The sequence below is a fragment of the Pangasianodon hypophthalmus genome, chromosome 6 (genome assembly GCF_027358585.1).
Source record: "Pangasianodon hypophthalmus isolate fPanHyp1 chromosome 6, fPanHyp1.pri, whole genome shotgun sequence".
In the NCBI taxonomy this organism is placed as follows: Eukaryota; Metazoa; Chordata; class Actinopteri; order Siluriformes; family Pangasiidae; genus Pangasianodon; species Pangasianodon hypophthalmus.
In genome coordinates this window covers 17,029,834-17,043,302 of record NC_069715.1, presented here as the reverse complement: position 1 = coordinate 17,043,302, position 13,469 = coordinate 17,029,834, and the positions used below count along the sequence as shown (strand labels likewise).

Sequence of the window (13,469 nt, the reverse complement as noted above, 5' to 3'; positions counted from 1 at the left end):
CTGTTTGGTCCGAGTCATCGGTCTGATGTTTTCTTTTTCTTATTTTGGGTGTTGAAGTGCGCCTCACATTTTCAGTTCTGTTTTGCAACTGTTTGACAAGGGAATGGTAGCCTGTTCTAACAATATCACCCTCTATTACATCTTGGAAAGAACTAGGATATTTTGCCACCATTTTTGTTGCAACGTCAGTTGAATGCTTTTTACCTACATGAGGGCATTTTTGCATCATCTCAGTCACAACAATCCGGACCATTTGCCCCCTTAGTTTTGGGCCAGGCCTTTTTCCCCTCTCTAAAGCCTGCATCACTTCTTCAGGAAATTTACTCCATGGAATTTCAAAGTTGACGTCCCACTGTGTGTCAAGTCCTGGGCTGCTGGAGGAGCTTGACGATGAACTTTGGGGTGAAACAGAGAGCGATGGCAGCGATTGGGTAGGTGAGGCTTCCACAGATGATAGTGAACTCTTCTCGGGAGTGTGGTCTTCAAATGGCAAAAAAATAAGATTGATTCATACTGTAAAATATTTCACAATGTCCATGTCTGCTGTTGATTTTGAATAGTTGTGTGGTGGTGTATAGTGTTTTTACTTACATTTCTGTTTCCAAGCAGAAAGAAGCTTTCTGGCTTCTACAGGTCTTAATGCTGTCATCAAATCAGCCTCCGTTACGAAGCGTAGATCATCATACGTCTCGACTCCAATGGACTGCAAGTGCTCTTCCAGGATGTTTTTGTTTACTGCTTGAAGTTGTGGTAGGACTTCCATGATGGCGACATCTAGGAAGGTTCGCTCTGAGTCAGTCATATTTGCACTGAAGACAAAATGGCACCTTCAAACAAAACAGAAAATATATACAGTACATACACTTAACAGAGCAGGGACATGCATCAGGTAACACTTATATTAATGTCAAATTATTTACAGTAAGAAGTGAGCTTTAATTGGACTTTATTTTTCCACAATACTGTGTTTTAGTGGAATGACTTGGTATCCATCAAGAATGTATGATACCAAAAAATAGAAATCGGGCAGGTCATTAATGTTGATACACTGTAACCTAAGACTGTCCTTTGTCACAGAATACAGATGGTATTCTGAGAGGAAGGTGCCTTTGTGGATATCCATCAAAACATACACAGATGTGTCATTATGAATCAAGATGAGTAGAAGTTCACCAAACTCCATATACTCATCATTTCTGTACACAAGAAACTGTCCTTTTTTATATGCAGTGCCCTTGTACTGAATGTCTGTGGTAACTGTAGTATTGCTTTCTGAAAAGGCTAACTCCCTGACTGCATGTTTAATAGTGTTACTGTAGAGGTTGGGATAAAACACACAGCTGTCCTTCACTTGCAGTAGTTTACTGCATTCTTGCCCAGCTAAAAGATATGCCTGATACATCTGATGACGCTCTGACAAAGTTTGACAAATGTTTTTGAAGTTTTTCAAGTGTCTGGCACATCTTTAAAATAACTGTGCTTACTTTCAAACCTAAGCGTCCATAACCTAATCAATGGACCAAATTTCAAGACCAGTGCTGAATAATGGCGCAAATAGTGGTGCTTGGGTTTTACACTTCAGGAAACAACATCTTTCTCAACTCCAAATATTCTTGGATCAAAATGTCAAGATATGCTATCTGGGACAAGGAAATGTTCTGAGCACAAATAAGATCCACAATGTCTTTTAGCTGGAGAGCTAACTGCCATACTTCATCCTCATGATTTTGCACTTTGTCACCAATCAAAACTGGTAGCAATCTCAAAAGGTTACAGTTTTGAATGGCTTGCCCTGATAACTTGGCACTGTCCGGGTTGACAGCACATGGCTTTGTGAGTGCTTCAGATCCTTTGTACTTTAACTGTTTGATGCGCCTGTTTAAGAGTGAGTATGTGAACCATTTTTTCTTTTTTATAATGTTCTTCAGCTACAGTGTTAGATCATATGACAAGACTCCTTCAAAGAGGTCATGACCTAAACAGGGCGGGAGACCAGGCTGGGATACGTGAAAAGACTCAAGGGCATTAAAGATAGAGTTTACCTTTATCCCTCTGACGCCTTGGATGTTTTCAGCCTGGAGATCAGCAACAGCTGCGTCATACGTCTCTGGAGTGCGTAGAGGACCACAGACATTCGGATCAGCCACAAACTCACTTCTTGTGATTTCACAGTACCTGCAAAAATATTGAGAGCGGCTGAAGTTCTCTGTAAACCCACCTATGCAATGAGAACCCAAGTTATCCCCAGCAATGCAGTAAAGACCCCCTTTTACTGTTTGTCCATCTACATTTATTCCATCTGTCTCCAAGGATTTCAGATCTGCCAACAACTCTGAGAAAACTTTGACTACTCCAAAACGCTTAAGGTCATCCTCAACACACAACAAGACTAAAAACATATTATCAGTATTTGAACGCAAATGAATGGGTAAATTTGCTAATGAAATATAGACTGCAAGAACTTTGTGCATCTTTTTAGCAGAACCCAGGGGATTCAAAATTTCAAATGAATCTTGGTACAAAATCAGTTTGAGGCTTTCAGGGTTTTCATTGAAGAACAGGTGACATTTGAAATTTTGTCCATCATATAAATCTGTAAAAACCTCTACATCAGGATCTCCAAACTGTTGTGACTGTGTATTCCTCCCTAAACATGACTGTAAAAAGCTCTTCAGAGTTTCTGCTACTGGTATGTAGTAAGCAAATTTTTGTGTCATGTTTTCATCCATTCCCAGTGCCACTTTTTGGGGTTCTGTGTAATTAAACATTTTTGTGAATGTCAGATTTCTAGAGTATGTAGTTCTTAATTGTCCCTGATGACAGGCAGAGAAGAAATCTGACTCTTTAATGCAGTCACAGATTTTAGAGACTGCTTCATCTGATAGGCTCATATCATTTTTTTAAAAAAGAACTTACTCTAGTTATTGTATAGGCTTGACCTAACTCTGCATTTCCTCAACAATAGTCTGTATAGTTGAGGCAGGAATTTGCAGCTGTCCTTGCAGTTTAAGGTAAAAGACACACATAAGACTGACTATCATTCTCTGGCATATCACTGGCTGCACTAGCTGTTGCCATGGCTTCATGTGTGTTTTCTGAATCATCTGTACTGGCAATGACATGTGGGGGCTGAGGGCGAGTTTCCCTGTACATGTTATCGATACCATCTGGGGAGCATGCTTTATGCTTTCTACACATGTGAGAAGTAAATGACGACTTTTTTGTAAACACGTGTTTACAACCACTTACTGGACATGACACAGACCTGCCCTCGCCAATATGATCATTTAAGTGAGACACAAGCTCTTTCACCGTGTGAAAACGGCGGGCACATAATGAAACTGCGCATTTTAAATCCGCAACAACAGCTATAGGAGCAGCTTGCGCTGCATTGTGCACACGATAAAAATGGCCCATAAAAGCTGAGTAAGTGATAAATGTTTGACTACAGTTGGCGCCAACACATTAAAAAAGACAACGGGGCTCATTCCTACGCACTTTGCAATGTAGTACATAGCCTCTTAATGTATTCAATTTCTTTTTACAAAAGACACAGGTGATCATTTTTGGGATTTCAAGTGTTTGCCTGTGCTTTTCAGCTGAACCAAGTTATCACGCATTGATCTAGCTAGCTAGTTCACACCATGTGCTTTCAGCACACATTTTCGTTTGGTCTCGAAAAAAGTAGGCTAAACACTGAAGCTTACCGTGCAAACTTTTAATTTTCCAATTGAACAGCAGCACACCCTCTAAAAACTTCTTAAAACTGTAGATAAAAACGTTTAAAAGACACTGTTCCGAAGACTTCTGCTGTGCCTCTGTTTTCTTTCTAGCAAGCGCTGCTCTGGCTCGCTCGTTATTGACGTCAGCCGCAGGTGAGTGTCTCCCGCTCCTCACGTCATTATCCAATCAGAGACGAGCTTATCTGCGAACTATGCAATTCAAAATTAGCAGACTCAGTGGCAGAGCACAATGAGAGAGGACAAGTACAAGTCTGTGGTTAGAGGAGGCACTGGTTGTTTAGCCTGTGATAATGATACAATGCTCAAAACAATGCTGAAATAAGTTATAAATATAAATAGAAAACCAGTAGGCTAAGTATAACATTACAATTTAAAGACTAAAAGAAACATAAAGCATACAAGGATTATGGTTAGGACTGAACAGAAGTGTTACTTTGCACAGGCCTCAATAATTTTAATTCCTTATACACATACTCTATAAATAGAGTGGGCTACAAATAAATCATAAAGCGATGCTAGTGAAGGCACTGTTTGGTTGTTGAGCCTGTGATAATGACACAATGCTCAAATTATTACTATTGTTTTATCAATAGGCCTATGTAGAAAACCAGTAGGCTAAGAATTACATTAAAATTTAAAGACTAAAAGAAACATAAGGCATATAAGGATTAGGACTGAACAGTACCTATTACTTTGCATATCAATAAATTTAATTTCTTATACACACTCTACAATATGCTACAAATAGCCTGAATTATAAAAACAATGTTATTATAATTGTAGCCTATATTTTTATATATAAATACAGACAGGCAACCTCTCAGGTTCACAATACATTTTTTTGTAAAAACATTTTTACTACCTCAATTTGCATCAATCATGTTAAAAGTACAGCATAAACTTGTATAGTGACTTACTTTAGTTGTATTTTTAAGAACAACTGACTAAAACTTTAGTTTTTACAATGCATGTCAAATGAACAAAGTTGTTTTGTTATGAGTATTACAGTATTTCTCTGTTTTTTTATACCAATCTTTGTAGTTTTAACAAATAAATTTGATTATAATCGCATATCGATGTTGTAAATATAACAAAACATTCTGTTTAATAGTTTACAAAAGTTCACTGTGATTTAAACAAAAAATATATGTTTTATATTCAGTCATTTTTTAAAGTGTGAATTAAATTTTTAAAGGAAGTAAGCGAAATGAATGAACTAAGCTTTAAGGTCTGCTGCAGATGATTCCAGTCATCGGCAGCAGAAAACTGAAAAGAGGAACGACCAAAAGAGGTACGGACTTTAGGTATGCAGAAATTAATAAAACTACTAGAGCGCAAATTATGACTTGTATTATGAATATTAAGAAGTGACTGTAAATATAGCGGAGTTTTCCCAATAAGAGTTTTGTAAATAAACAAAAACCAGTGAATTTGTCTACGAGAATGAAGAGAAGGCCAGTTCAATGAAGAATACAAGTGACAATGGTGAGTGTTAAATGAAGCTCCAGTCACAAAGCGGATTGCAGCGTGGTAAATAACATCCAGTTTATGAAGGAGAGTTTTTGAAGCAAACCTATAAACTACATCACCATAATCCAGAATTGGGAGCACTGTCATTTTAACCAGAAGCTGTTTTGAAGAATGCGTAAAAGAAGATTTGTTATAATAAAGAAAACCAATATGAGTTTTAACCTTTGTGAGCAGTACATTTATGTGAGTTTCAAATGACAGTTTGCTATCGAGCCAGATACCAAGATATTTATAGCATTCAACATAATCGATCTCAGAGCCATCCAATGTAAAAATTTTAGGTGGATACTCAACATGTGGAAGATTTCTATTAAAAACCATACATTTTGTTTTATTTGTATTTAAAACTAAATGAAGACTAGAGAAAGCACGTTGGATGCGAGTAAAACTGGCCTGCAATAAAAATAGTGCAGTAGTCAGGGAAGAATTAAATGTATAAATGATAGTGTCATCAGCGTATAAATGTACATGAGAATCACCTGCATTAAGAATAATGTCATTAACATAAATATTAAAAAGTATAGGCCCCAATATGCTTCCTTGTGGGACCCCTTTGAATAGGGGCAAGGGATCTGACAGAAGCCCCTCCACCCTCACTGATTGTAAACGACCAGAACAATAACTCTTGAACCAGGCCAGACAGCTCTCAGAGAGTCCTATTCCTCTTAGCCTATCCAGCAATATTTCATGGTCCACAGAATCGAAAGCCTTTGTTAAAAATAAATGTCAACTTAAAAGAAAGTAGTCAACTTTACATAAAAAGAGGCAACTGTATACAAAAAATGAAGTAAACTTTAAATAAAAAGAGGCAACTTTAAAAAAAAAAAAGAAGTCAACTTAAAATAAAAAGAAGTCAACTTTTTATATAAAAAGAGGAAATTATGAAAAAAGAAGTCAAATTTAAAAAAGAAGTCAGCTTTAAATAAAAAGAGGCAACTTTAAATAAAAAGAAGTCAACTTTAAATAAAATAACTCAGCTTTAAATGAAAAGAGGCAAATTTATAACAAAAAGAAATCAACTTAAAAACAGAAATCAACTTTAAATAAAAAGAGGCAACTTTAAATAAAAAGGCAATATTAAAAAGTAAAGTAGAAAAAGTAAATTGTAATAAAAAGAGGCAATTTTAAAAAAGCAAATCCAAAAAAAAAAAAATTTTAAATAAACAACTTTAAACAAAAGCTGACAACAAAAAAGACCTCTACCGCACTAGACACTTGGTATTAGGGCGTGAGGCTCAAAAATAGCAAATACCACAACAAACATGGCTGTCATTAGCAATGGGCCTAGTATGGAACCTACAGTGAATTATAACATAATACCTTTATTATTTTTTAATAAATATGCAACTCAATACAGTTATCAGGTAAATATTATTTCAATATGGTAAAAGGACAATACGTGAATCCGGTGATACTGTTCTGTATTTGACCTTTGAATGCTAAATTTGTAGCAGTGCTAACACTATTGGAGTAAATGTTGAAAATGTTTAATGTAAATGTGTGTTGAGTGTAAAAGTGTAAAAAAAGAAAAAAGTCAATTTTAAATAAAAAGAAGTCAACTTTAAATAAAAAGAAGCAATTTTAGAAAATAAAAAGAAGTCAACTTAAAAAAGAATTCAGCTTTAAATAAAACCAGGCAACATTAAAAAAAGAAGTCGAATTTAAATAAAAAGAATCAACTTTAAATAAAAAGAGGTGACTTTTAAAAAGTCAACTTGTTGTGTCCAAATATGTATTTATAAGCAAACTAGTATAGAAACAATGCTAAGTGCAAGCTAGCTACAACAGCTAAGGTAGTTGACTCCATTGAATATTGGCTAGCTTGAATTAGCCCTTAGCTAATCTTGATCCTGTTATTGGCACCTATACCTAATAAGCGGTATAAAATAGTTTATTAATTTATTTAATATATTTTTAGCTCATTGATGTTAATATAGCGCCAGTGGTATTATCATAGCTGCACACAGTATTTAATAGTACATAATAGGGGTTTCATTTGGATTATATCTATTTCATTATAGGGTAAATTATAAATGTGCTCATAGTGCTCATAATATGTACATATTCAAGTGTTTTCCTTCACGCAGTAAGCTTTATGTAAATGATCAACTTCCTGGGTATAACCTGATTTCTACAACTTGGTTTACATCCTGTTTAGATGGTGAGTGAACTTCAGCAATCACGTTTTTTCAGGAACACCACTGAGCAGATTAGTTAGGGGACAGTGAAACTGACGTGTGTTTCTTGATTGACATGAGGTCTCCAATAATGGATGGAGTAGAAGGGGGTAAATTGTGAAAAGCTCCATATTGGTAGCAGTAATTGTATATCTTTATATCTTATATAATTATAAGTCTTGAGGAATTACATTTTTAAAAAGTGTATGCAATTGTGGGTGTGCGCGTCTAACTGCATAGTAACATAATGACATCTGTGTAAAACTATCTGTGCTTCATAATGATTATTCGTGAAAAAAAAGTCTTTGTATCAGACACTCATGGTAACATCACCTATCTTTCTTTCTCCCCTATTGTCGACTGTCATGGAGAGGATGGACCCTTGACCCTTTGCATTCCTTACACCACCAATAAGCTACACATTTTAACATGTATTTTATTAATCAGTAAAATAAATTGTTTAATGCAATATGTAATTGTGCATTTATTTCCAGTTGATTTATACTTAAATAAAACAAACACAAAGCATTTAAAGAATAGCTGAAAACTATTGCTGCCATGGTGATTTTTGTGACAGCACTGTGTCAGGATGTACAAAATATTGCAAAACATTTATAGATTAATACCAGTTGTCCAATAGTTAAAGCAGTGGTTCTCAAATATTTTGCAGCAAGGAACCCCTTTAACTGTAAAATAAACTTCACAAACCCCCTCAGCACACATTTATTTCATTGAAATATTAATATAAATATAATAATAATTCATTATTCAGATGTGCACAATAATATTCTGGCTATTAATTAGAGCCATAGGGCTTTTATTCTTGAACTTTCCATTCACAATACACATTAGGTACAAGTTGATCTTCATAAGGCTACATGTTTTTGAGTTGTTGGGGTTTGGACTAAACCCATTCAAGTGAGCTGTTAACAGGACGTCCTGGTTATTGTATTGTAAGCTGATATTAATAAGATATGATAATGATATTAATCAGTTTGATAAACATATGATTTTAAAATGGGAGGATGAGAAACAAGCAGTATAAGAATCAGATCACTGCCTATACAAAAGTAGTAATCCTTTAAATAATTTGAGTTGACCATATTCTAATCTTAACTGAAGTTTGTGACAGTGTTTTGAAAAATACTAAATGTGATAAACATGAATTGATAAGTCTAATATGATTACATTGCAATTGCTTGACATTCAACTGCCATTTTTAATTACATTCTTAAGTAAAACATTTCCACACATCATCTCTTTATTTTTATTTAATTATCATTCATACCGTTGGGGCTTTAAAGTCACCCAACACTTGGTAAAAATAATTTTATATACTGAAGTGGGAGTTTACTGGAAAAAAAAAAAGTAAAAAGAAGGAATAACAGGGGTTGTATTCACAAAGACTTTACGAGTAACTAAACATTACTCACTTTAGAGTTTCTTCTAAAACGGGTTTCAAAGTGCAAGTTTTTGAAAACGCCGCCGTTATCGTCTCCATGTAAACACCCAATACGGGAATCTTTGAAAACGGTGACGCGTGCGTAGTACGTGTCTATCGTAAAGGCAAGCGCGAACAAACATACACAACAATGGCGGAGTACATGGTAGTGTTGCTGCTGCTCAAGAGTTTGCTAACGCTTCTTCAGCAAAGTGTGGATTTACTTCACCAATATTACAACCAACTAACAAGGTGACAGCGCCAACTACTGGCCTGGCATACGTAATACAGCGTTTTTGGCCGTTATCGCGGATATGTGTAAACTCAAATCGTTTTGAAAACGTTGTCGTGTATACGTGAAACTTTTTGAAAACGCGAGAGAAAAACCGTTTTTGACTACATCATTGTCATGTAAACGTAGCATTATTTACAAAACCACTGAGAGTAACTTTTACTGAGGAATTCCTAAACTAGGAGTAAGGGGTGGGGTTGACACCGTGGCTACAGAGATGGCACATTTCATGAACGAATAATGACGGTAATTAGCTGATAAGGTAGCAGGGTACAGTAAACTCACAAAATCCCAATGCAAATGTTATTTAAAAAATTAAATGAAAATGAAAATATTGCTAATTACGTACTATTCTCACATGTCAATGTGAACAAACTCAGCATACCTTATATGCCTGTATAATGAAAAGATTTGTATTTTAATGTACATTTGAGTAGAGTATTGATTTAGACATTCCTTATGTAGGCTAACAGACTACTACAATGTGTATCAAAGGCTCTCAGTGAATAAAAAAAAAATACACCAATCAAACCCATATGTGCTTGTTGAACATCTGATTCCAGATTTAGTCCCCCCTTTGCTGTTATAATAAACTAATAAACACTACTGGGAAGGCTATCCACTAGATTTTGGAACATAGCTGTGGGGATTTGTGTTCGTTCAGCCACATGAGCATTAGTGAGGTCAGGAAACACTCTATAATAAGCACTTATAACTTAACCATATTAGACTTATTGTTTCAAGAAGGTTATCACATTGAGAGTAAATATTTTCCAATACATTTTCACAAATTCACCAGTCATCAGTTACCTTGTGTATCTAATAAGCCTCCACATGAAACCTTTTTCTGAACCCATTATTAGTATCAATGTAAGGGCTTAAATTATTTTATTCTGAAGTTTTCTAGCACAATGCATTAACTCTTAAAGTTTCAAAAAGCTGCTGAAGTCACAAACCACAAGTATTACTGTTCTCCAAATTGTTTTTTTTTTGTTTGTTTTTAAAGGCCAACAAAAAAATTTAGGGGTGTGAGTGAGTCACCACTTGACTTGTCTTACTTGACTTGTCTTACAACAGTAATAAATGGAACAGTAATAAATGGAAACCTATTGGTAATAAATGTTTTGCAGTATTTTGTTTTTTGTATTGTCAGATTAACACAGTGCTGTCACTAATATCACCAAGGCAGCACGCTTCAGTAAGGGGAAAAAACAGTAATGATCTTACAAGCCTATACTGTATAAACCTATACAGGTTATACAGTGTGCAATAATGTATAATCTTGTACTGTATAAGTGTGCAACAGTTTTCAGCTATTCTTTACAAGCTTTGTGATTGTTTTATTTAACTATAAATCAACTGGAAATAAATACACAACTGCATATTGCATTAAACAATTTATTTACCAACTAATAAAATACATGCTATTCTACAATAGGGGAGAAATAAAGCTAGGTGATGTTACTATGAGTGTCTGGACAACTAATGTCACAGGGCCAGACAACTCATACATCTGCTCCACCTAGCCTGATTTTTGGATAAGAACTACCTATTTTGACTGGAAACGATTGTGTGACTGACATGTATATTGCACTTTTTTTTTTGTTTGTTTGGTTTTTTTATTTAAATTTTGAATTGGTAATGTGTATTATGTCTTCCAGATCCATTTACATAGCTGATTTGGTGAATGGCAAACTGAGGCCAAGCAGGATGGTGGTAGTCCGTTTCACTGAATAAGATGCTCTTGGAAGTTATGATCCTGTAATTCTCCCCAATGCCTAGGGTAATGAGATACTTAACCCTGAAGGAACCAAAAGTACATTTTACAATTTATGTTTGTATTTTTAAGCCGCTTAAAATATCAAGAATGATGTGGCCATCATTGGGTCATGTCATCCCCTGTACCCGGGGTCCCTCTATTGGAAGTAGAATGCCCACAAGGTTTTTGCCATTGCAGAGCAAGTTCCTAGGCAGCAAGAGGAAGAGAAGGTACAGAACCAATATTTGTGAGTACATTTCTCACCTGCACAAGTCAATACTAATCTAATTAAAACAATTACCTTTTAGTCAAAAAGATGATGATACTTCAGGTCTACAAGATGTCTATGATAAGATAGAAGAGGTGGTGCTGGCCTCACAGGGCCTTCAGCAAGTTATCTCAGCTGTCAAAGAGCTGTCTGAGCTGTCCAGTCAAACACCTGCCTTCACTGAAGTCCAAACAAAGAAAATAAAAGCAGTTTTCACTTGCATAGTGTGCAAGGGTAAGTCTTATATATACAATTTGTCAAACACAGTGGCCCCAAAAAGTATTTGGACACTTAAGCTGCACTGACAAATATATGAATTCCACTGCATTAGAGAACAACAACAACAAAAAAAAATCAAACCCACTGGTATTTATTGTAAAGATAAGAACACTTTTCAAGCAAAACATTTAACAAAAAGAAGCTTATGTATTAATTTATAATACGATAGACATATTTTAAAATGAAGACAAAAAAATTACTTGGCCACTTGATAATGGCTTCATTAAAATCACAATTTCAACTGTTGTAGTATTTAGCCTGCAATCCTTTCATTTGCACAATGTCTCCATGTCAACAATGTCTGTGCATAGAATCAGCAAGTTTCTGTAAAAGCTGTGATTAAATTTTCCTCCTGGTTTCCGCCACCAAAGCTTTTAGTTCATCCACACTAGAACATTGATGAACTGACATTTTCTTCTCCATTGCATCCCATAGGTGCTCTACAGGGTTTAGGGTCAGGGATCTGGGAGGGCCATTCTTGGACTTCTCTTTTTTGCAAAGTATTTTCAATATGTGGCTGGTATGGTTTGGATCTTTATCCTGTTGAAAGATCCACTTCTGTCTCTTATATAATTTCTTTTCTGATTTCTGCAATTTTTCCTCCAGAATTTCTCTTTATACTTCATGATTCCATCAATGAACACAAGCTCACCAAACCACTGTAACAGCCCCAGACTTTGTTTCCTGCTGGTTGCCTTTCTGGTTCTGCCTGTATGCTATATTCTTATTCACAAGTCCTTCATTTTTTAACTTTTTTGCAATATACCCAACTTTGGGAGGAAGAAGATTTAGTTTATGCTGATCTTGCGAATTGAGTGGTCGTCTTTGAGCAAACAAATGATGCTGTACCTTTTATTTTATTTATTTTATTTCATAGCCATGTATTTTTTTTTAACTAACTGATCCTGTGGGAATTTATAGTGGATGTATTAAGTCAATTCCCCACAAGTTCACATGTCATAGCAAAATCAACTAAAAGTGTAGTTCATCACACTGACTATAGGCATGTTCCATTAATTTCGTCATTCAGAATGTGTTAATTTTTAAAAGTATGTGGATTTTTTTTCTTTCAAAACCTAAAAAAAATTCTTTTTCTTCAAACATGTTGCATTAAAAGTGTGCTCATGCTATCTTTTCAGTAAATGCCACTTTGAGTTTGTTCTAATGCAATGGAATTCACATATTTGTAAGTGCTGCTTAAGTGTCCAAATACTTTTTGGGGCCACTGTATATATAACAGAAATTGGTAGCATGAGGTGGTCAGTATTTTTGTGTTTTACTATAATAACATGTCTTTTTAAGGAAAAGATAACTAGAACACTTCACTTTTTTCACGTACCCTACACTGTATGTACAATAGCTGACTGTTCTATGACATTTTGTATTTTGCAGGACCCATTGATCATCCAGTATTTGCCACCTGCTGTAGAAGCCTGATTGGATGCAAGCTTTGTGTTGACCAGTGGATGGCTACTGCATCACAGTGTTTGAAATGCAGGGAGGAAAACAATTTCTTTCTTGCAGCTGGTCTTTCTGAAGCATTGTTATCTCTTAGTGACATCATTAAGGTAGAGTAGGCTAACAAGAAATACAAATGTAAGTTACCTGTGTTTATCAGCATCAAACTAGTACATTTTATGTTTCTAGAAAGAGCATTTAATGGAAAATGGCAAAATAAACATGGCTTTTAAGAATATCTTTGTGTTAGAGTGACTAGAGAGATCAAAGCCTCTTTAAAAGGCACAAAGCTTTTGATGACTGCATTATTGAGCCTTCTTATGTTCACTTGTGAAAAGGTCTACCAAAGGCAGAAACCCTGGTTAAAGAGGATCCCAGTGTGTCCATGTACAAGTCAGCTGCTTCAATTCCATGGGGCAGTAGTGCTGCTGAGATTCTTTTGCACAACCACCCTGTGCAATATGGTTGGGGATTGTTAATTTTTTATAAATTTCAACTGCTTGTGAAGAGTTTTATGTTTTA

The 13,469-nt window shown here is 35.4% G+C and overlaps 1 protein-coding gene and 1 long non-coding RNA gene across 3 annotated transcripts in view; one reads left to right on the top strand and one right to left on the bottom strand.

Annotated features, from left to right (window-relative positions):
- The window catches only part of LOC128318517 (uncharacterized), a 14,211-nt gene extending 3,360 nt beyond the window's left edge, over window positions 1-10,851 (bottom strand). The window contains exons 1-4 of one of the 2 annotated variants that reach the window (XR_008301891.1): window positions 8,884-10,851; window positions 2,043-2,175; window positions 592-827; window positions 1-480 (exon numbers count right to left, since the gene is read on the bottom strand). The exon at window positions 1-480 is cut by the window's left edge and continues 582 nt beyond it. Coding sequence is in view for 1 of the 2 variants with exons in the window: in XM_053234789.1 (XP_053090764.1) it covers window positions 1,929-2,891 (963 nt within the window). In the remaining variant the exon portion in view is untranslated. The other variant, XM_053234789.1, reaches the window with a different exon arrangement.
- On the top strand, window positions 9,026-13,454 carry LOC128318518 (uncharacterized). The gene is made up of 3 exons (XR_008301892.1): window positions 9,026-9,143; window positions 10,845-11,444; window positions 12,882-13,454. It is a non-coding gene; the product is annotated as an uncharacterized LOC128318518 (long non-coding RNA).
- Window positions 13,455-13,469: the final 15 nt, after the last annotated feature.